This window comes from Notamacropus eugenii, chromosome 4, assembly GCF_028372415.1.
Source record: "Notamacropus eugenii isolate mMacEug1 chromosome 4, mMacEug1.pri_v2, whole genome shotgun sequence".
Taxonomy (NCBI): Eukaryota; Metazoa; Chordata; class Mammalia; order Diprotodontia; family Macropodidae; genus Notamacropus; species Notamacropus eugenii.
Window position 1 is genome coordinate 20531271 of NC_092875.1, and position 24741 is coordinate 20556011.

A 24741-nucleotide genomic window follows, 5' to 3' on the forward strand; every position below is an offset into this window, starting at 1 on the left:
TGGGTAGATTAAGGGAGGCATTAGTTAGAAACACAATTAACTTAAAAAAAGGACAGGGCAAAAAAGAGGAAGAAAAGTTTAAGAGAATAGGATGGAGAGAAATACATGGTTGTAACCATAACAATAAATGAGAATGGTATGAACTCACTCATAAAGCATAGAAGGATAGCAGAATGGGTTAGAAACCAGAATCCAACAATAGGTTATTTATGAGAAACACACTTAAACTGAAAGATACATTCAAGAGTTAAAACACAGACTTGGAACAGAATCTCTTATGCTTCATATGAAGTTAAAAAAAAAGTCAGGGGTAATAATCATGATCTTGGACAATGCAAAAGCAAAAAAAACCTAATTAAAAGAGATAGGGAAACTGAATTTTGGTAAGAGAGTACCATAAATAATGAAGTAACAGTAATTCTATGCTCCAAATGGCATAGCATGTAAGTTATTAAAGGAACAGTTACATGAGGTACAGGAAGAAATAGACATTAAAACTACAATAATGGGCAACCTCAATTTATCCATCTCAGACCTAGATAAATCTAACCAAAAATTAACAGGAAAATTTGCATTTGGTTAAATCCCACCCCAACTCCACCCTCTCCCCCCACCCCAGATCTTTAAATGAGTTTCTGTGTAGTCATATATCATCCATCTTTCACTTGTGAAGTTTACTTTCTGAAACTGAGTAAGATTTTAGATTTAACCTTATTAAATTTCATCCTATTAGATTTAGCTCAGTGTTCTGCCAAAATATTTTAGAATCATGAGGGTGTTAGCTATGCTTTCCAGCTTTGTAGCAGGTACATATTTTATCACATGACCGTGGGCCAGTCACTTCACCCTGTTGGTCTCAATTTCCTCATCTGTAAAGTGAGCTGGAGAAGAAAATGGCAAACCATTCTAGTATCTTTGTCAAGAAAACTCCAAATGGGGTCATGAAGGGTCAGACACATCTATTTCTCAATGACTTGAAGGGAAATTTGGCAGAATGATTCAGAGCAATGATCACACAGCACGGCATCCCTGCCTTTAATTGACTCTTGCCAACTTTCAGAATGCAGTTTTCCAGGTGCCTTGCTAAAACTCTGTCCAGCCAACCAGGCTCTGGCATTACAAGGAGCTCCGCCCTGCAGGCTCCTAGGCACCTCGTGACCTACCCGCTTTTGGCAGGACTGGCGCACATCCTCCAACTCTTCCTCCTTGTCTTCCTGATCCTTTAGATGTATCTGTTTCATCCGCTCGATCTCCAACTCAAACTGAACACGTAGCTGTGGAGGCACCCAAAGTAACAGCCACATCAAGGGAGGGGCATGAGTAATCAAGATGAACACAGGGCCAGGTTCTCCTATTCGGTAAGCTACCTGTGGAGATGCTTAGTAAGTGACGAAGCTAAGCTAGCATTTGAGCTCCTGGGGCAGCATTAGTAAATTACCATTCTGGGACTCCAGCCTCTAGTGGGTGGGTTCCTGCTACACCTGTGCAATGAGACCTGAAAGGTTTAATGGAGCTTCCAGAGATGTTTCCCTGACTCTAAGCACAAAAAAAAAAAAAAAAAAAAAACAGACCCAGCTCCAAGGAAACCTCTTGTATTTCTATTGTGCTCAGACTTCAAACTGTCCTCTAAGTTGCAAGGAAAAACAGCAGAGTGTCCTAGTAAGAATGCTGAGCTCAGAGTTGGGAAACGCCTGGGTTCAAGGCTCTTGTTTCTTCATCTGCAAAATGGGCACATAAGAGTTCCTGTAGCTGCCTCATTCACAGGCTCACAGGATCATAACTTTAAGCCATGAAGTAATCTGAGGCCATCTACCCTGTAAATGACCTGTCCATTTTACAGATGAGTAACTTGAGAATCAGGAAGGCTAAATAACTTTCACACAGTCACCCAGGTGGTTAGAACCAGGGTCACTGCCAGACTCCAATGACATCGTGTAAGCAAAGCATTTGGCAAACTTTAAAGTTAGTCTGCATGAAAATAACTAGGGCTTTTCCTCCTCTCTGGGAATACATGGATGGACAAATGCCAAAAGTCCAATCAGCGGGTGGTGAAGTGGATGTCTCTTTTCATCTGGTCAATTGCCTTCAGAATTTCTAGGGCGGCAACCTGGGGCACTGGAAGGAGAATAATCTGGGTTCAAGCTTTGACACAAACTGGTTGTGTGTCCCTGGGTAGATCACATGCCCTTTGTGCCCCAGGCAACTTGATAAAAGGATCTAAGTCACCAAAACAAAAAGGTGCTAATCTACACTGCTGAGGGAGCTTTCTCTTCAGGAGTTCCCTATACCCACGAAATCCCAGGTCTGGTCTTAAATAATGGGAAGATAGATAGCACAGTAGATAGAATGCTTCCAGGCCTGAAATTAGGAAGACCTGAGTTCAAATGTGGCCTCAGAAACTTACTGTGTGACCCTGGGTAAGTCACTTCATCCTGTTTGCCTCAGTTTCCTCATCTGTCAAATGAGCTGGAGAAGGAAATGGCAAACCCTCCAGCTGGGAGGAGAGAGGAAGGGAAGAAGTGATGGGAGATCCTTTGTACCTGCTCCAGTTTCTTAATGGTAGTCTCTTGCTCATTCTGAATTTGTTGCTGCTCCAGGGTGCTGGTCTTCAGGTCCCAAAGCTCTCTCTGTAAGTCATCCACGGCTTCTACCCCAAGGGACCTTAAGTCAAGGTTTTGACTCTTCAGCATCTCAAGCTTCTGTTTCAGACCCAGAGTTTCCTGCTCCTTATCCTGGGGAAAGAAAACATTTCAGACACTGGACCGAGAAGGCCACAGGGGACATGGGCATCCAAGAGCTAATGGTACTTTACAGGTTCATAACTGTGCCAGTCCTCCCACTGGATTCCCCTGGCAGCCTGGAGGGTGAAGTATGGTAGATACTTTATCCCCAATTTATAGATAAGAAAAATGAGGCCCAACGAAGATCAATTTGAATAATATATATGAAGCACTTTGTCATCAGAAAAAGGTCTCCAGAGTAGCTATCAGGAGAAGCGAACCACAAAGGTGAAGCGATGTGCTGGAGTGGGGCCACTGGCCTCCACAAGTAGCTTTTGCTGCAGAAACTGAATAACCACTTGTCAGAGATATTTTAGAGAGGATTATTTTTCAGTATAGGTTACCCAAGATGGTTTCTGTGGTACCTTCCTACTCTGAAATTCCTTATCTAGGACAGAGTTCAGATGGTAGATGATTGACAAATATTACCTAGGATAGAATGAGACCCAGTTTAGGCAGTGTTGAGGAAGTCAGTTACAGAAAGAGTCTAGGCATGGTGGGAAGAGGGTCATGGGAAAAGAGAGAAGGAAACCAAATGGAGGGAGAGGGAAGGAGGGGGTCAATGCCACATGCACTCAGTTCAGTATTTCTACACCCTGGAATCTCAGAAACAGGATCATAGAACTGCTTAAAGGTCATGTTAGCTCCAGAGAAGCCATCCTTTCAGACAAACCAAGCACTGCTTTCATGAAGATAGAACTTTGAAAAGAGAGGAGCAAACCTGAAAACAGATGAGGGATGGCACCCAATCATTCTCTCTTTCCTTTTTCCAAAATGTGTCTTCAGCATCAACCAAATGATATGACAGCATCATGTCCAATGCAAGTGACGACAAATCAACTGCACTTTTTCTACATCACCAACATAGACTACATGAAAGGGCATAATGCAAACTAAATCTGGACAGTGAGTAAGAGCCAGATGGCGAAGGGCTTTGAATGGAAGGATAAGGAATTTGTATATTTTCTAAAAGTAATGGGGAGCCATTGATGGGTTTCAGGAGGAGGAGAAATGAGGCTGTACCGTGTCTCTTAGTCTTTTCTCCTCAGCTTCTTGATATGCCTGTAGTGCCTTGCCTTTCCTGTGTGTACCTTGTATACTGTACACTCCCTGCAGATTCCATTTCCCGTCTCTGTGCCTTGTTGGTCCATCATGCCCCACCATGGTCTCCATTGTCCTCTCTGCCTTTTGGAACTCTGGGCACGCTCACAGACTCAGCTTCCTAACTCCCTCAGTTATTAATGCAGCCCTCTCCACAATCCCTGCATTTACTTTGTATTTGCTAGGGATCAGTTTGTCAGTGGATATGTTGCTTCGTCTCTAAGGACAGGAATTATTGGTTGGCTTATCTATGGAAGGACATGGGTCAAACCCTCCAATCCATGATGTCACTGGGCCACTCATGTTCTGAGGTGTCCGTCCAAGGCAGACTCTCCTGCTGCTGCACAAGCAGCCCTTGTGACCTTCATTCACCAAGTCCCAAAACCTTCCCAGAACCCATGAGAATATAGACCTCTTGAGGATGGGGACTGTTTCATCTCTGTCTTTGTGTATCCACAGTACCAGGCACACAGTAGGCACTTATTAATACAAGCTAGTTGGCTGACTAATTGATTGGCTCTGTTTCTTCATCTATAAAAAGAGGAGGCTGGATTCACTGGCCTCTAAAGTCACTTTCAGCTCTGATTAGTGATCCTATGAGCCTCACTTTGCATTGATTTCCTTACCCCTGGGGACTCCTAGTACGGAAACTCCCTCCACTAGCACAACTCAGAAGCTCTCTGTAACATTGTTTTAAAGAGCTGCCTGGTACAGTGAGAGGCTAAGTCACTTGCCTAGGGTCCCACAGTGTGGGTCAGAGGCAGGACTTGGACCTGGATCCTTCCTCATCCCGAGGCCAACACATGATACATGCCATATTGCTGTCACATATAGGACAATTCAATATACATTGAATTGAATTACTCTTTTCCTAAATGAGACCAGGAAACACAACTTAGTAAATGTGAGGGAAGGGAAGCAGAGCCGAATAAGTCAGTCTCCTTACTGCCTGTTCACTAAACTCACTAAACTACCCTTCCTCTCAGGGGCTGGAAAACAAAGATTCCATGGGGTGCTTGCAGAAATCTTTACCCATTCCACTGGGCCACTTTAGAGCACAGTAAATGCTCCTCTCCCTTTGCAAGAACACAGGCCTTCCCAAACTATTCACCTCCTCTTTCTGAGAGTGTACAATTCGTGTCTAGCTTTTTCTACTTGAATCAGAAAAATCACTGGCCCCCAGGGCCCGAGGCTCTTCCTCTCTGCTTACCTCTAACTTGCTCTGAAGTTTGCCAAACTCCCACCGGATACTAGCATTTTCCTGGGACAATTTCTCCCGAAGGCCCCTTTCAAACAACGATTTGCCAATAGCCTGGGTTAATTGCATATCAAACCTGTAGGAAAAGAACACGTGTTACTACTTCATGGCAATAGAACTAGGAGGAAAGAGAGGAGGGGAGGAGAAAGGGGAAGGAAAGATGGAGAGAGAATATGTCAGGAAATGAGCAGATTCAGGGTACACCGTGTGTGTGTGTGTGTGTGTGTGTGTGTGTGTGTGTGTGTGTAAAAATATATAGTTACAATATATACATGTAATATGTGAAAATACATAGCTGTAATCTCAAGACAGGCATTTCTAAAGTCCAGAAGAATCAGAGAAGCTAGAGCTCAAGGTCATGCTACCCAGCCTCTCCATTTTTCCCAAATTTATTTTCTGCTTGTTTTTAGTTTTGTTTTCCAGGAGACAATCAAGATTAAGTGACTTCCTCAGGGTCACACGGTATTTTCTCAAATTTGTACAGGTAGTTTGTGGGTGAGCTAGGATTGGAACCCAGTCTCTGAGACTCCAGTTCCAACACACTCTCCACCACCTCCATGTTGCGTCTTTGAAGGACACCTAACACCAGCTACGACCCTCCTCCTCACCCTCAGGGAACTCAGAATACCTCAGCGAGGTGGCTCTTGCCCCAGATGGAAGGAAGAACATTTGCTGAGGCCATGAGTGGTAGATTCAAGGTCTTGTTCCACATCAGTCCTCATTCCTCCAGAGAGAAGAGGACCCCCAAGCTGTGAATGAGCCGCCTTTCAATCTGGCAGGGGCTCATTCATCACTAAACCAAATAAACTGACTAGGGTGAGCCCACCATGCCTGCCACAGCTGGCCCAGGCCTAGAGCCCTGCAGGGAGAGAAGGGTATGGTTCCCATGGATGTGTCTGTGGGTTCACTTGGAGAAAACAAATAACTCAACATTTCCAGGTATCCTGGCAACTTTAATAGTATCAGAGGACTGCAAATTTGGGGTAGCAGATGTCAATAGTTTCACAAAACTTAAAGTACTGTCTATATAAATGCTAGCTCTTATTTTATTATAGTTACTATTATGATTATATATTTCATGCACAGAGGAACCTCAAGGGATTCCCATTTTATAGATTAAACTAAGGCTGAGTTGGGTTTTCAACCCAGACTTCCAACACCAGTCCCAGTCTGAATTCCAACACTGGGCTCTCATTGAAACCATGAGGCAGCATAGTTTTGGGGCAGGGGTGGTAGTGGAAAAGATTCCATCTAAGGCCCCTTCTAGGTCAAAATTTAAGACCTCACAGAAACTTCCTCCTTGGCCTCTGGCAATACCAAGTCCCTAGTGCCAACCTTCCATGAAGGTAGGGAATGACAGTATTTCTAATACCATTTACATCTCAGAATCTCGGCACTGGAAGGGAGTTCACAGGTGATTTAGTCCAACTTGGTATACAATAAATGCTCAATAAATGCTCACTGACCAGTGGACAGCCTGTACCTGTTTCAGAATCTCTTCTATTGATCACATCCTCTGTAAGTGGTTGACCCACCTCTAACTGATGTCCTCTCCCCTCCCAGAAAGAAGAAAGGACTTCCTTTAGAGGCAGCCCTTTCCAGTTCCCAGTAGCTCTAGCCCCTGGGGCCAGGCAGAACAGGGCTAAGTCTTTTCCACTGGTCAGTCTTTCAAATCCTCAAACGTAACTGTTATGCCTCCCTCCCCTAAGTCTTTTCTTCTCAGGGATAAGAATCCCCCATTCTTTTGACCAGTCCTCATCTGGCATGTTCTCCAGCCCTCTCACCATCCTGGCCAGCTTCCTCTGAACGAGCTCCAGGTTGCCAGTGTCTTAGTCAGGGACCCTCCATGCCACCTCTGGAAGTACGTGAATGGCCACCCCAGGTACTGCCCTCCGTGACTCATTGATCAACCATGAAAGGCTAGACCAGGCAATTGGAAACACAAATTTATTTACTTCCCCAGAAGCCTGACTCCCTGCTCCGAATTAGGAACAGAGTCAGTTGATTGGGCCGTGAGAAGTCCCACTGAAGTCATTCCCCCAGAAGGTTGTTCCCTCAAGACTCAGGTCAACAGGTTCTATCAGCTCTTGGGTATGACCTTTATGACCCACTTTGTCACTATAGCAACAGGAGGTAGATGCCTGGGGTCCATTCTGGGCCAGTAGCCTTCAAGGAGCTTTAGAGCCAACAGGGACAGGGAGCTAGACCAGAATATCCTGGAGATCTCATTTTGTACCCCATGCATGGAGCATGGATGGTGGTCCAGACTGGGGAGGTCCAATAGATGGGCCCACCATCTACACAATGTATCTTGAAGGTCACCTGGAGGCTTGCTGTCTGATCTTCCACCCCGAGCAAGCCAGTCTTGTGTGGTAAGGCCTTGCAATATCCGGGAGACCCCCACCTCAAAGCTGAAATGTTATATGGATGACCAATGTCTAGGTATGTTGTGAAGCAGATTTCTGTTCAGGTAAAAAGGGTTCTGAGATGTCCTAATCTGGCATAATCTGGAGTGTAGGGTGCCATTAGGAACGGCAGAGAAGTCCAGAAAGGGGAGATGGATGTCTGCTAAATATCTCTGAGTCTGTTTGCACCATTTCACTATGTGTTGACATATTGTCTCCTCTGCTAGAAGGTACACTCCTTGACAGCAAAGGAATTTTCATTTTTATTCAAATCCCCTATTGGTTAGCACAGAGCCTGCCACATAGTAGGCTCTTAAATGCTCCTTGATTGATGAATAGATTGATGTGAAGACTTCCCAGAGGCTCCTCATCCTCTTGAAGAGAAAACAGAGCAGGGGAAAGGCAAACTCCTGGGTGGAGAAAAGGGGCTGAGAGCGGACTGATGCTCAGGTTCGATGTCGGCACACCTCAGTGGAGTTACAAATTCAATTTGCTGCCTCTTGGTAAACAGTCACTTACAGTAAACACTGAGGTGCACACCAGTCTGACAGCACAAAGGGATGCCTTGGTAATCTCTTCCTTCTCTAAGTCGGTAAGCAGCCCTAACCCTCCCTCCAGCTTGGAGTTCTTCCTACACAATTGATCATTTGAGAGCACACACCCATCCCAACAGCTCCAGGTACCCTAGTGCTGGGCTGGCTCAGAGTAGGCAAGCCTCAAGGAGGACAAGCCCATCTGTGCCAAGAGTCCGAACTGGACAAGGGCGGGGGGTGTCCTGCCCCAGTGGTCTGGTCCTTAGATCCAGCTGCCATCTACACATCTGGACACTAGATTCCCAATGTGAGAGTCATTCACAGATAACCAAAGCAACTTCCTTTGGTGGGCGGTGGGGGGTGGGAGGGAAGGATTGGCTCCAGTCATTATCTTCCCCTCATCTTGGGGGAAATTTTGGCTTTCATAAAACTAGAGGTAGGCAAGACCTCAGAAGCCATCTGGTCCAACCCTTTAGTTTTACAAGTGGGGAAACTGAGGCTCAAAGAGTTAAGTTGACTTGCCCAAATAAGGGCAAGAACATAGGGTCACAGATACAGAGCTGTGAAGGACCCCAGAGCCTATGTGGTCCAACCTCTTCATTTTACAGATAAAGAAATGGAAAGCCAGGGAGAAGCAATGATGTGGCCAGTCATGCAGCAAGTGACATAATGGGGATTTGAATCCAGGACCTCTGACTCCCAATTTCACATGCCCTGCTACCTCTCTGTTGGTTCCAGAAATTGTTTCCTCTGTCTGGACTCTGGCTTCAGGTTCATGAGGGCTGTTCCCTTAGGCAGCAGCAAGAGCACTGGACTCAGAGACCTGCCCCGCAGTTAAATCCTGGCTCTGCTCTTTTCTATCTGAATAACTAACTGGAAATAGGTCTCTTTCTCTCTGGCCTCCACTGTCTTGGACTACAAAATGGAGGTGCTGGCCTCCCAAGGCTCTGAAACTATGAACCCATAAGCCAGCTTGGAGCTATTTCTGGTCCTCCCACCCCTAGACCCAGCTCCCAGAGGTTTTCAGCCCTGGCTTTTCTTGCCCTCCAGACCCCACCCTCCATGCTCTCCCCCAGGCTCTCTGGTATCCTCCTCTCTGCCTCTTAGTTTTCTTAGAGTCTCAGTCCTTACAGCTTTTGATGATGTCCAGCCTCTCCACACCCACCCTTCTCTCAGATTACTGCTTGGCATTTGGCTTTGGACCAGACCATCATCCCTGAGGAGCCTCACCTGCTTGGCCAAAGCAAAGCCTGAGAGAGCTGCCTAAATAAAGCACGGAGTGGTTACGTGACTAGCTCAGGATCACGCAGATGGCAGAGAGCAGAAATGGAACCCAGGACTTCTGCCCCAAGGCATCTCCCTTAACATGCTCATGTCTATCACTCCAAATCCCACAAGCTCTTGGAGGGCAGGGGCTACTTCAGCTTTTGTCTATGAATCCCCAGGGCCTAACACAGTGCCTGGCACATAATAGGAACATTAAAAGTGCTTGTTGACTGACTCACTGATGCTTTTTCCTCCCTTCATAACATAAGCTCCTTCTCTGCCTGCTACCACATTTATTCCCAAAACACAAGCCTGCCTTGCTCAAGAAGCTCCCTTGTCTCTCTCTTGCCTTTTAATAAAATATCAACTCCTTGGTTTGGCATTCAAAGCTCTCCTTTCCATCCCTACCCTTTATTTTCATTTTTGCCTGCATCCCCAGCACTTGGGGCAGCTAGGTGGCACAGTGGACAGAGCAGCAGGTCTGGAGTCAGGAAGACCCGGGCTCAAATCCAGCCTCAAACAGTAACTGGGTGACCCAGGGCATGTCACTTCACCCTGTGTGGCTCAGTTTCCTCATCTGAAAAGTGGCAAACCACTTCAGGATCTCTGCCAAGAAACCCCAAATGGGATCACAAAGAGTCAGAAATGACTGAACAATAATAGCTTTTAGGAATTGTTCATTGACATTAAATGTAAGCTTTTTGAGAACAGAGACTGTTGGTTTCACTTTTGTCTCAGTGCCCCCAATCTCCGATCTCTTTTGCAGTTGTCTATATATGTACATGTCCCCCACCCTTAACAGCATGAAAGCTCCTGTTTCACTTTATTCTGTTTCCCCAGTACCCGGCCTGGCACACAGTAGGTGCTTCACATTGACCAATTGATGAATGTTGTTTCCTCTCAATACAACTTCAGGTCAGGGAAACCCACGAGCCCTGAGAGTAGGACCATGCCCTAGACCAAGAACCCTCCTTCCAGCTGGCCCTGATGGCCATCCTCCCAGGAGCAACCAGTGAGGAGATGTCACCTGACAGCTGCCCTGGCAAACCTGTCAGTGGCCACAGCAGCTAGAGACCTAGCCTCAAAAGTTCCCCCCACCGATGTCTCCAGCACTGTCACCTGGCCTCATTAATGACAATGCTACTAGCAGAGCGGTGTCACCAGCTGCTTCCTACTGTACCCCAAGGACCACAGGGTGTCTCCATATGACTTCAAGCTGAAACCTCCTCAGTGTGAACCTGGAGAGCAGTGATTATCTGGGCTCTTCTGTTTGGAGCTCGGCTAGGAGTTTGGCTCTTTGCATATAGTCAGCACTTCATATGTGCCCTTTGGTCGTTCATTCATTCATGTACTCAAGATGCTTTCTCCCTCCACTCTTGTCTTCTCTCCTTCACATTAAACATCCCCATTCCCTTCTGCTGGCCCTCAATATGGCAGACCCAGAGGCTCTTCCTCCCCCCAAAACTCTCATCAACATCCTCCTAAAACCATCCTGCCCAGAACTGAGCACAGCCTTCCAGTCCTGGTCTAACCAAGTCAAAGTTCAGTGGGACAATCACCTTCCGAGCCCTGGACACTTTGTCCCTCATAATAGAACTAAAAATTACATTCCTCTTCTTGGCTACCATGTCGTAACGATGACTTTGTGCTATGTCAGCCAAGAAACCCTCACCCTCAGATTCATCATTTCACTATTAAATGTATATGTGTGACATGTACTTGTATGTGTACTGTATGCACTATGTTATGCACTTGTATATACATAATATATGTACATATATGTCTGTGTATGTGTAAATAAGTGTGCGTAAATGTGTTTATGTATGTATGCATGTATATATGTGTGCATGGACTGTGTATATGAGCTTGAAAATATTTGCATTCATATATAATATATGCGTGCATACATTGTACATGTAAATCTGTAAGTATGTAGATACTGTGTATGTGTACATAAATACAAATGAGTGTTTGTATATGCACACAACATATGTATATGTGTGTATAAATATTTATATGTAATATACGTGTAGATTGAGTATATATGTGTTTATATAGATATAATGTGTACATGTGTATATGTGTTAATAAATACACCTATTTATGTGTTTGTGTGTCTTATCGATCTGTGTATATATTGTAGATATAAATACATGCATGTATTCACACAGATATGTGTATAAATGTGTGTGTCTATCTAATATGTGTGTCTATATCAATATATTGGAGGCACTCTTACCATGCCCAGAGGAGCAGATTGAGGCTCAGGGACATTAAGTGACTTGCCCAGAGTCTCAGGACAAGTACTGGTTGGAGGTGGGATTTGAACTCAGGTCCTCCTACTCCTCTTTCCACACCACTGAGTTTATCCCGGGGCGGTCAATGGCCCTGCTTACTTTTTTTGTTTCTTCTCCAGTTCATGATTCCTGCTCTGCTGGTTCTCCAGCAGTACTCGGGTGTCCTCGAGGTCACAAGTCAGATTGCGGCATTTCCTCTTCAGCTGATGAGAGTTCCTCTTGACCTCCTCATAGGTGTTCCGAGCTTCCCTGAGCTACAAGAAAAACACGGCATTTTCAGTGCCCCCTCAGCTTCCTAATCTTCCTGCATGTTATACTTCTCAAGGCACCTTCGTGAACTTATCATTTCAGTTTGGATGGGAGAATTTTGAGAGATGATAAGAACCAGCCTTTGGAGAGAGTTTTAAGGCTCACACCATGCATTACAAGTCACTTCACCCTGTTTGCCTCAGTTCCTCATCTGTAAAATGAACTGGAAAAGGAAATGGTAAACCATTCCAGTATCTCTTCCATGGGGTCTTCAGACGTGACTGAAATGACTGAACCACGGCCCCAACAAAAGCAGAAGCTTGAACTTTGTCCTCAGGGCAGTAGGGAGCCCTCAGAGCTTCCTGCCCAGGGGAACTGAGATTGGGCCAAGTTTGACAAGAACCCTGAAAACAAAGTCAGCAAAGGTTTCCTCCCTCTTCAAGTAGGCGACATCCCCCCAGATGTTCTAGTTTGGATGGAGGGAACTCAGCAAAGCCACTCTGAAGGAGCCAGCTCATTAAGGAACTGTATTAAATAAGCAAAAATGTTGAGTTAATGAAGCCGGTAATTCTAAATTCAGCATTTGAAAGCTAATGCTCTGCCTTCTTGTATTTTACCAGTCAGAAAAGGTTGCTATTTTACTATTTTTTAATGTACCATGAAGATTTCCTCCCCCCTCTCCTTGGGGAAACTGATCTAACTTGATAATCAGCTATTAAAGGGCTGGACTGCCCCCTCGTCTGGCCCTCCTGTAGCTCCCTTCTTTTTATCTACTGTGCAAATTTCTTGGGAAGGATCATCTAACATCTGCCTGGGAGGCAAAGTATGGCTCCATACTCCCATCCTGGAGGTGGGAGACTGCTGAGCAATTTGGCCTCAATCCATTATGTGTCATTAAGAGTTTGGCCATACTGAGCCAGGGGGATCTGCTCCAAAAGCACCAGAGTTGAGAGGAAGGGCTTCTTGGCTAAGGAAGTCCCCGTCTCTCACATTCTTGAAGGCTCCCCTGACTAGGGCAGTCCACTGATTGCTCCCATTTTGGGCTGCTCATACATCGTATCCCAAAATCAGAAAATGACTTAACAGGACATGGGAGTCCAGAACTCTCCTTTTATAATCAAGGAATACTGGGGCTCAGTGCCTTATTCAAGGTCATGCAGAGAATCAAGAGCAAAGGGAGGACTACAGCCTTGCTTTCCTCCCCCCCAAGCTAGAGCCTTTTCCATAAAACTAAGCTCCCTTCCCAGAAAAATAAAAGTTTCAAGATATGGTCAGAGATTAGGTCCAGGAACCATAGGTTTAGAGAAAACAGTTTCTTCATCTTGCAATGAAAGGTTTTATAACCAAAATGGAACTGGGGAACCATTACGATTCCTAGTGAAGATCTCTTTCTTTTCAACCCTTCCCTAATTAGAGCTCCAACATCCCTCCCAACTCTGAAAATCCAAGTTCTAAGGCCCCTCCCAACTCTGACATTTCCTTTACAAGTCTGGGTCCATATCAATCTTCTCATCCACTCTCCGTGGCACCAATAGACCAGGGCTAGTCAGGCATTCTCTCACCTTCTCTTCCAGTTCCTTTCTGGCAGACAATTCAGATTCTAGTCTCTCCTCACACAAAAGGAGGCGCTTTCGGAGAAACTCGATTTCTGTCTGTGCGCAGTCAAAACGTGTCTGCCAGTCATCAGCTGTGGAAAAGAAAAGGATGCACTCAGATAAAGCACATGGGGGCTAGAGGACATGGAATCAGAACAGGAGTAGTGAAAAACGGTGAAGAAAGGACCAGATTTGAATTTGTAGGCTCTTTAATTCAGATTTAGAAGTGGAAGGGACCCTGAGGCCATCGAGTCCATTTTACAGATGAGAAACCTGAAGAATTTAGGCTTCATGTTGGGAAAACCTTCCTACCAATGATAGAAGAGGCCAGGTTCACCCCCACTGGAGGTCTGCTTGAAAGCAGGAGCCAAATGACCACTGACCAGATGTGTTCTAGAACTCTTATCTAGATATGGGTGGTACTCTGTGGCCACCGAGGTCCCTTCCCACTCAAGCATTCTGGGATTCTACCTCTGTGTATGAGGCAAGTCACTTCCTTGAAGATACTGCCTAAGGTCCCTCCAGCTCTATTTTCAAGCCCCAGAGGTAGGCTATGGGGTACAACCCCTTCTCAGGAGAAAGGGAAGTGTTTCACAGGGGAGTAACGATTTCTCTTTCTCTGTCTACTGATAGCCTGCCTGACCATTCTTCAAGGCCTCGCTGAAGCCCCACTTCCTCCATGACACTTTCTCTGATTACATTAGCCCATTGGGAGAGCTGTCATCTAAGTATTTCAATGGCTCTCAGAACTCTATCGATTGGGCACATATTTCATACTGCCATACTTTCCTGTGTAAATAGTTCTAGCTTATACCATATGATGGAAGGCAATCTAGCATAATAGAAACAGTGTTGGGGTTATAGCCAGGGGACTTGGACTCAAATCCTCCTCTTTTTACTGACCATGTAACCTTGAACAAGTAACTTCCCTTCTCTGGACCTCTTTTCTAAAATGGATGATAACAAGTCCTATATTTCTGGAGTTTTTGAATGCAAAATGTGACTCGGTCATATAGTGTGCTAGACTTAGCATCAGGAAGACAAGTTCAAATCCTCCCTTGGGCAATTACCAGTTCTGTTACCCTGAACAAGAAAATTAACCTCTTAGAGCCTCAGTTTCTCTCTGTAAAATAAGGGGGTTGTACTTGATGACTCCTAAGGTCCCTTCCAGCTCTATGGCTATAATCCTATGGACCCAGTTTAACACCTTTTAAATTGTATCTTACTAAATTTACCCCAATGCCATGATCATATGAAGTCTTTTGGAAGTATGACCATCATCCGAGGTGTTAGTTCCCTTTCCTAGCTTTCATCTCCTGCCAAGGTGATAAGGAGGCACATTCTGCACCTGAGCCACTTGGCCAAACTTGGTGTTGACTCTCTATCCTGGGCTTCTTATACTTCAGGGCCAAGGTGGATCCCAGAGAACTCTAAATGAGGCACCACAGAAAGCTTCCTCCGGGTGACCACAGATAAAAGCACAAACAGAAGAAAAGTGAAAACCAGGCTTCTCATGTTGTCATCACCCTACCCTGCAGCAGCCCCTCTCAGTCATTCATTCCTGCCAATGCATCTGACATAACTAGAGCACGATTCCCTTGGGGGCCCTGAAGGGAGACCACCAGTTCTGACAGGAGCCGACACCTTTCTTCCCTCTCCCTGAGCTGAGGAGGGGGAGTGGTGGTGACAAGCCAATAGAGATGTCACTCTGCCCACCTATCAGCTGGCAGCCTGGAGAACTGGGGGAAGGGAGGATTTCAGCAGCACAGGGCATCAGGTTATGGTTTTGACTTTAGTCAGAGTACTAGATAGATGGGAGTCCAAGATTCCTTAATTCAGGCCCAAGATTGAAGAGAAAGGAGCTGGCACAGCAGAAGGCCATGGGGGTGGCTCCTCCTTGCCGTGGCCCACTCCCTGGGCCAACCTCCTGCTTACCTTCTCCAGAATGAGACTTTCCCACTTCACATAATTCAATTTTCTGCTGGACTTCCTCCAGCTGCTTCTCCACTGACCCCAGACTCTTCTGTGTTTGTTCATATTTACTCTGAAAGGGGAAAAAGGTGTCAAGACAGAAAACTTAGCTGGACAGAAGACCCAGATGCCCTGGGCCCTTGGGCCTCTCCTGCCCCAGTTGTCCACAAAGACCAAATAGAAACTACACTACCTATTATTCAAAGGTCTTCTTTGCTAGCTGGTCTGGCCCTTCTCTTTCTCTCTCTTCTCAGGCTTCTTATCCATTCCTCCCCTCCACAGCTCAGCTCCTGGACTACTTCCTGCTCCTCTCCCAGGATACTGCTGGCTGTGCCCCATCCCTCAAATGCTTTACCTCCTTGTCTCCTGGCTTTCTTGGATTCTCTGACTTCCTTCAAGACTTGGTCAAACACCACCTTCATCAGGAGACCTTTCCTAATCCCCTCAGCTGTTTAGGCCTCCACTTCCATTGCTCTATAGGAATCATATCTTCCTATTTGTGGACATGTTATCTCAACCATTAGAATGAGGGGATCCTTGTGGGCACGGCCTGATATGGGCCTGTGGACTGACTGACTGATCGCTTGTTGAAGGGAAAGGGGAGTTCATCCTCTGACCTTGGCAATTTTTCTGCCCTTTGCCAGATGCTAAGGCCAGATGTGCAGGTGGAGACACCCACCTTCAGCTCCTGAATCTCCCTGGAGGCCCGGAGACGCTCAGCCCGCTCGCTCTCTAGAACCCGGCAGGCTACTTCTCCTTTGAAGCGCTCATCAGAGAGCTCAGTGGTCAGGTCAGTGATCTGGGGAGAGTCCAGGAAGAGATGATCACAGACCATGCTCCCAACTTCCAAACATACATACACACATATACACACACTCAAAATGAGAGCCAAATTCCACTCAAACGGTGGGGGAGGGGAAGAGAAGAGGGCAGTGCAGGGTTATCACCTACAGGTGTGTATACATGTATGTGGAGGGGGTTATTTGGAGAAAACTGACAATAATGATGATAATAATGAAGACAGGAGCAATAATAGCTGTTACATAGAAATGCCTTAAGGATCCCAATACACATTATTTCATCAATCCTCACAATAACCCCTACGGATTTTGTTATCATCCGCATTTGATTTATTGGTAAGTTGAGGCATAGATTTTACAAGATGAAGGACTATGGGCCAGGACCCAGCTGAAGCCTCCCAATATTCCTCTCCAAACAACTTTTAAAAAGAGCACCTCAAGTCAAACTTTGGAGCAGCAGTGCCAAAAGAAGTTCAGAGAGAGACATTTACCCACCCTCACATCACTTAGGAGGTCAGGGTTTCCTAAGAGGGATTTCCAGAGAAGCCCAGAAGTCACTGCTAGAACAGTCTCCATTCAGATTCTAGCCATTCTTCAGGACCAAGCATGGGACAGTAGAAACAAGACTTCAAAGGGCCTGGATTCAAGTTGTACCTGCTACTAAGCGATGTATGGATAAGCTACTTCCCCTCCATGGGCCTCAGTTTTCACATCTGTAAAATGGACTCAATTGTAGAATCATTGAATTTTGGCCAGAAGGGACTTCAAAAGGCAATAGGTCAATTTTTACCTGCGTGAAAATGTATAACTTCTACAATATCTCTTCCCTGTGAATAACTGATGTTTGATTCAAATGGGAATCCTCCTAACGGGAAGCCTCCTACCTCATAAAGCATTCCATTCCACTCTGAGATGGCTTTAGTTGTCAGGAAGCATTGTCTTAAACAGATCTAAAATCTGCCTCTTTATAAACTCCTTTGCTCTGCCCTCTGGGGCCAAGGAGATTTATCCCTCTTCCACATGACTGTCTTCAGAAGGTTTGAAGATTACCATCATGTTCCCCTGAGTTTTCTCTTCTCCAAATATCCATATGACATGAACTCAAGGTCATTCAACCACCTTGGATGTCCTTTTCTGCACACTCTCCAGCTTATGTGTCCTTAAATTATGATTCCAAGAGCTGAACACAGTGCTCAAAATGGGTTCTGACTAGGGCAGAGATCGGTGGAATTGTTACCAAGCTTGTCTTAGCGACTCCAAGTGATGGCCTGTAATACCCACCCCCAGTGATGACCTGTAAGATCCACCCCTAGTGATGACCTCTAAGACCCATCCCCAGTGATGACCTCTAAGACCCACCCCCAGTGATGACCTCTAAGACCCATCCCCAGTGATGACTTCTAAGACCCATCCCCAGTGATGACCTCTAAGACCCATCCCCAGTGATGACCTCTAAGACCCATCCCCAGTGATGACTTCTAAGACCCATCCCCAGTGATGACTTCTAAGACCCACCCCCAGTGATGACCTGTAAGACCCACCCCTAGTGATGACCTCTAAGACCCATCCCCAGTGATGACCTGTAAGACCCATCCCCAGTGATGACTTCTAAGACCCATCCCCAGTGATGACTTCTAAGACCCATCCCCAGTGATGACCTGTAAGACCCACCCCTGGTGATGACCTCTAAGACCCACCCCCGGTGATGACTTCTACACAATTCCTCACCTGTCCCTCTGTCCCTGCACAGTGGGCAGGGATGGGCCAGGTCTCAGTTCTGTGCATTTTATCACACCTTCCCCAGCTCATCTCCTCTGTTTCTGAGCAGCTCTCACTGTTTGGGAGTTTTCTCTGACCATTAAGCCTGAATATGCCTCTTAGCAGCCTCCACCCAGACTTTCTGGTACTGCCCACTAGGGCCAAACAGAGCTAGCCACAGATTCACAGGCTATTAGAGCTGGAAGGAACCTTACAGACCAGCTAATGTGACTCTTCTCCAACAACCCCAAGGTCCCTTGAGGCCAGGCAAGTGAGTGTGGCTCTCCATGCCCCTTTCCCTCCCCAAATACCACATTTAGGGAAAAGTAGGGATTTATGTAAACAAAAGTAGGCATCTGAAGAACTGGAAAGGAGGAAGAGGAGAAGAAAAAGAATCTGAACATAAGGAGGCACATTTGGATGTGGAGCTCACAAACCCTTGAAGCAATCAAAGCTCCTGCGAACCCCCAGCTCCCTCCACCTTGCAAAGGTTAATTCTCCAGACCTCTAGGTCCTCCCAGCTATTCCTAGATGAGAGAGAGCTAATCTGATTGTATCACTAATTATGTTCACCAGGCCTGTAAACAGGCCTTGATGTGAACAAGGGTAGCCCCTACGCTGCCTCTTTAGAGGTACAATCAAGGCAGGAGGCTGCTGACCCAAGATTGGAAAGGCCCTCAGGGCCACAGGGACTAATGAGATGTCACTGTGCTAAGCCTGGGGCTTGGTTCTGTGCACTCTCTACCTCCTTCCCCAGCTCATCTCCTCTACTTCTGAGCATCTCTCACTGGCTAGGAGTTTCCCTGAGGCCTGAATATGCCTCTTAGCAGCCTCCACCCAGAGTTCTTGGTTCTGCCTGCTGGGGCCAAGCAGAGCTAACCACAGATTCACAGGCTGTCAGAGCCAGAAAGAACCTCAGAGACCAGTTAACCCAACTCCTCTTCAGCGTCCCTGAGAAGTGAGCAGTCAACACCTCCAGCAAGAGAGATGACTCAGGATATTTTTGAGAGCTGTCATTTTTTGAAATTGTTTCTTAACCTGTGCCTTCAGTGAGCCCCTTTGTCAGGGAATGGAGGAAGGAAGGAGGAAAGGAAAGAGGGAAGGAAGGAAGGAAGGAAGGAAGGAAGGAAGGAAGGAAGGAAGGAAGGAAGGAAGGAAGGAAGGAAGGAAGGGAGGGAGGGAGGGAGGGAGGGAGGGAGGGAGGAAGGAAGGAAGGAAGGAAGGAAGGAAGGAAGGAAGGAAGGAAGGAAGGAAGGAAGGAAGGAGAAAAAGAAAACTCTTTAACTTTGCTCCCTTAATCCTGTTCTTGTTCAGTTGAATTCTTGAGCCCAAGTGTAAAACTTTACATCTATCCCTATTAAATTGTATTGATTGTTAAATGAAGATATATGACAATGACTTCTAAGGCCCTTTTTTCTGCTCTAAATCAATGATCCGATTATCCAGTACATTACTATGCCAAGATCTTTTTGATTCCTAACTCTGACATGTTGTGGGTTCGCTGCCCTTCTCACATTTCTGTCACTTCATGAACATGCTGTCTGCACCTTTATTCCAACAGTCAAACGTACACTCACCAGGACCAAGCCAAACCCAAATCCCTGGGACTCTCTATTCAAGGCCTCTGAGGCTGACAAGGGACTTCTCCTTACCCTACCCTTCTGAATCTTGGAGCCCAGGGGAAAGCCCCTGCTACTCTCCCAAATCCGAATTGTTTATAGGTTCTCATAGACAGAGAAGGGGAGAAGGGAAAGGCAGGGGGAAGGAACAACTACTAAACGACAACTATGTGCCAGGCACTGTATTAGGCACTTTGAAAACATTATCTCATTTGATTTGATTTGAAAAAGCAGAATTCAGCAAGTGCAATCTGATTTAATAAGCGTTAAGAATAATTACTTGGGGAAGGTGAGGTAGTAGATATACAGAGACAAAGATGAAACCATCCCTCCTTTTATTCGACTTAGGGGAAGAGAAACTAAATCCAAAAGAAATGGAGAGCAGTAGTCATTGGATTGCTTTGGGGACCACAGCCAGATGGAGTTTAGTCCATTCTATTTTTTCCTCAGGTTATAGGCATAAGGAGGTGCCAAAGAAGACCATGCCATCAGAGAAATGATGACATGACTTGCACTTGACTTTGTTTTGAGTGAGGGAGGGCCGTGCAAGTCACCAGCCTCACTTCTCCTCCAGAGCCATCTGAATCCAGTGGCCAGATATTCATCAGGATGACTGGAGATGACCCAGGATGCACTGGGAGACCTTGGGCCCTTTAGGCCAAGGTATTTGCAGGTACTCGTTTAGGGTGAGGCAACACCCATTCATTGAATAGGCCTGTTTAAGAAGTAGCCAGGGCATGGCCCCTTTAATGAGGCAAAGCAAAAGAAAGACATCAGGCTGTGAGGGAAACAGCAACAGTTACTATTGATAATCACTCTAAAGCCAGGACGGTCCAGAAGAGCCCTTAGGCAGGGCCTTTTGGTGTCCCAGCTTCAGAGTGCAGTAGGCTGAAGGTTTTAGGATAGGACAGGAAAGGAAAGGAAAGGAGCAGAGCCAGTAAAACCCAAGTCAACTGGATATCTTTTGGCCATCCAAATTTACCTTCCCTACCTCAAAACCAATAAGACCTGGGTTCAAGTCTTGCAAAGGACACATATCGGCCATATAACCCTGGGCAAGTCACCTAAGCCCACTCTCAGAGACTCAGAGAAGGCAGAAAGAGCTGCATTGGTTGAGGGAGCTCTCCCGACTCTATCAATGAAACCACATGTCCAGCCCCTAATTCTTACAGGTCTAAGGGTTGGTGCCAATTGCCACAGCTGGTTTTGTAGAAAAATGTATCTCACCAGTAAGATGGGAAAAACGCTAGATTTGGGGTATAAAGGCCTGGCTCTACCATGATCAGCTGTGGGACATACCATTGGCAACTCGTTTAAGCTCTGTCTCATCATCTACAACATGGGAATAATAATCCTTGCACTCCCCACTCCACTGATTGGCTCTTAGGACAGCATGTGTGTAGCTTTAAACTGAGAGACAAATAAAGATGATCACTAGTCACAAGGGTGACCTTGGGCAAGTCATTTCCTTGTGCTAGGCCTTGACTACCTCCTTTGTAAATTAAAGGGTTGGATGATCTGGCCTCCAAGCTCTAAATCCCACAATCTCCCTACAGAATGCTGGCAACATGCTGACAGGACCCAGATCCCACTGGGAGGCTTGGCTCCAGGCAGCTTCACTTTCCAATACAGGTATCCATAAATAAAATGTGATCACTTCCCAATGAAAACATGAGGAAAGTCTTGTGCATCAAGGAAATTGCCCAAATCTCCCCCCTCCACTTCCTCCCTCCCCTTGAAAATCGGCATTATTCAAAGATTTCTGTATCGTGTTCTATCTGCTTTGGCCAATTAGCATGAAATTTAATTTGTGCTAATCAGCCCAAGAAATAGGAACACAAAATTAATTTAAGGCATTAATTTCAAGTTGCACAGCGAACATGAACTGAGCCAAAAAGGGAGGGAAATGCCCTCCACTCCTTTCTCATCCCTGAGAGCTGCCCAAGTAAACAGAGGCAAGTGACCTGGCCCTTTCTGAGCCCCCTAAATGTCAGTCCAGTTCTGCAGGCAGTGTAGCATCAGGAGTGACTTCCCAGGCACAGAGAAGGGGTGGCAGCATGTCGAGGGATAGTGAGGGGACACTGTCCTGGGAGAGAGCCTGGGAGGTGTGCAAAATCACAGCAAATTAAATGAGCTGGAAGAGCTTTTTTTCAAGCAGGGGAATTGTCCTTGCAGGTTGCTCAAGGCCCAATTAGCCTGAAATGATGGGATGGGCAGATTTTACCAGCTATTTGCCCAACAGGAAGGGCCTTCCTCAGTTAAGCAGTGATGATAACCAAGGGACTCTGGAGATGCTCAGAGGGATGCAGAGAATGAAGGTTTATAATTGCAGAATATTACAGTCTACAGTACAGTACAGTACAGTACAGTAGTACAATCTACTCTAACCCTTTCCTTTTACAGAGGGGGAAACTGGAGTCCAGAGAACACAAGGGATTGCTTAGAGTCCCACAACGACGAGATCCTGGACCACACTGGAGTCTCTTTCCCAGGCCAGTCGTGTATCACAGGGACATTCAGCCTTGACTGGCCTTTTGCATTCAGTATTAACTGGGATGGATTTATCCAGTATGTCTTACCCTTTTGGGGAATCATGTATAGTCAGGGGCTCCTCATGGGGGGATAATGGAGAGCTTACTAAAGTCAAGGGCTATAGACATCTGGAATTGCCTGACTAGGGGTTAGAGAGCTGACCTCAGGGTCATGAAGGCCTGGATTTAGGTCTTGCCTCTGACATAGACTGACAGGGTGACCCTGGTCAAGTCACTTCAATTCCTTGTCTTCCAGGAAATTAAAGACATTAAACTGTAGATTTGCATTGGTGGAGGGCGGTCCCTATGCCAAGTTATAGATCCAGACCAAAAGAACAAAACTAAACCCATGCAAAGGAGAAATAGTACAGTCTTGTCCAGGAAGGCTTTGTTTAATATCTGTGATGTGACTGTGGTCAACACAATTCTCTCTGGGCTCTAGTTTCATAGAATGCAAGACTGGACCAAATGACAAACTCAACTCTGATATTAGGAGATAATATGGTTAGAGCCCCAGGTCTGTAGTCAAGAAGACCTGAGTTCAAATTTTGCCTTTGGCATTTCCTAACCTTATGGCCCTAGGCAAGTCACTATCTCCTATTTGTCTCAGTTCCTCATCTGTGAAATGAGCTGGAAATTGCAAAGCACTCCAGTATCTTTGCCAAGAAAACCCCAAATGGGATCACAAAGAGTTGGATGGGACTGAAAAAATGACCGAACGACAACCAGGTCATAGAATTATAGGATGGGGGGAGTGGAGGGGGGGCAGAGCCAAGATGGCAGAGTAGAAAGACACACATACACAGGGTCTCCCCACACAGCCCATAAAATACCTGTACAGAGGGACTCTCAACAAATTCTGGAGCAGCAGAAATGGAGAACAACAGAGTGGAGGAGATTTCCAGCCCAGGGTGACCTTAAAGACACACGGGAAATGTCGCTTGCACTGGACACAGAGTGGAGCCCAGCCCAGCCTTGGCCCCGTGGCTCTCAAACAGCCCTTGGGGGTGGAATCTCCAGTTGAGGAATCCCCAGTCCCAGTAGCAGGGTTCCCAAATCCCTCAATCCACAGGTGCCAAAGGTCAATGATGGGGTATTTTCAGCTGGCCAGGAAGGGAGAAGGGCCTTCCCATAGCTCCAGCAGCAGGCAGCGGCCACAGAGGCTGCACAGCAGCCCTATGGACCGCTCTATTGTTGGAGCGTAAAAACCCCTGGAGGCACTGAAGAGCTGAGTCTTACCTCAGCCTTGTGTGGAGGTCCTGGCCAAGCTGGTCTTTGTCTCGTACTGAATGGCGGCCCTGCCCATCCAGCTTATCTGAAAATCAGCCCCTAGTGCCGACTTGGCAGAACAGGAGGCCAGGTGGCTGTGGAGAGGTAACTGCTAAGATTCTGGGCACAAAAATCCCTCTCTGCATCCAGACCAGTACATGCTTGATTGTGCCACCTTGGACAAACTGAGATCTCACAGATCCCCAGAGTATATCCTACTCTTGACAAAGGACCCAAAAGTCAAGTAACTGGTTGGGGAAAATGCCCAAAAAAGGGGAAAAAAATTAAGACTATAGAAGGTTATTTTCTTGGTGAACAGATATTTTCTCCCATCCTTTCGGGAGAACAATGCTTACCATCAGGGAAAGACATAAAAGTCAAGGCTTCTATATCCCAAACATCCAAAATAAATATTCAATGGGCTCAGGCCATGGAAGAGCTCAAAAAGGATTTTGAAAATCAAGTAAGAGAGGTGGAGGAAAAACTGGGAAGAGAAATGAGAGAGATGCAAGAAAAGCATGAAAAGCGGGTCAACACCTTGCTAAAGGAGACCCCCAAAAAATGCTGAAGAAAATAACACCTTGAAAAATAGGCTAACTCAATTGGCAAAAGAGGTTCAAAAAGCCAATGAGGAGAAGAATGCTTTCAAAAGCAGAATTAGCCAAATGGAAAAGGAGGTTCAAAAGCTCACTGAAGAAAATAGTTCTTTCAAAATTAGAATGGAAGAGATAGAGGCTAATGACTTTATGAGAAACCAAGAAATCACAAAACAAAACCAAAAGAATGAAATAATGGAAAATAATGTGAAATATCTCATTGGAAAAACAACTGACTTGGAAAATAGATTCAGGAGAGACAATTTAAAAATTATGGGACTACCTGAAAGCCTTGATCAAAAAAAGATCCTAGGCATCATCTTTCCTGAAATTATCAAGGAAAACTGCCATGATAGTCTAGAACCAGGGGGCAAAATAAATATTGAAAGAATCCGCTGATCACCTCCTGAAAGAGATCCAAAAAGAGAAACTCCTAGGAACATAGTGGCCAAATTCCAGAGTTCCCTGGTCAAGGAGATTGAGCAAATCTCCTTGCAAAATATTGCAAGCAGCTAGAAAGAAACAATTCAAGTATTGTGGAAATACAATCAGGATAACACACGATCTAGCAGCTTCTACATTAAGGGATTGAAGGGCATGGAATAGGATATTCCAGAAGTCAAAAGAACTAGAACTAAAACCAAGAATCACCTACCCAGAAAAACTGAGTATAATACTTCAAGGGGGGAAATGGTCTTTCAATGAAATCAAGG

General features: G+C 45.9%; 1 protein-coding gene across 1 annotated transcript in view; it reads right to left on the bottom strand.

The window, feature by feature from the left end:
• The window catches only part of MYO18B (myosin XVIIIB), a 339875-nt gene that overhangs the window by 156781 nt on the left and 158353 nt on the right, over positions 1-24741 (bottom strand). The window contains exons 24-30 of the mRNA XM_072600101.1: positions 16135-16254; positions 15420-15528; positions 13452-13576; positions 11740-11894; positions 5092-5215; positions 2541-2732; positions 1164-1274 (exon numbers count right to left, since the gene is read on the bottom strand). Of these exons, the coding sequence (XP_072456202.1) occupies positions 1164-1274; positions 2541-2732; positions 5092-5215; positions 11740-11894; positions 13452-13576; positions 15420-15528; positions 16135-16254 (936 nt within the window). The remainder of the gene's footprint in view (positions 1-1163; positions 1275-2540; positions 2733-5091; positions 5216-11739; positions 11895-13451; positions 13577-15419; positions 15529-16134; positions 16255-24741) is intronic.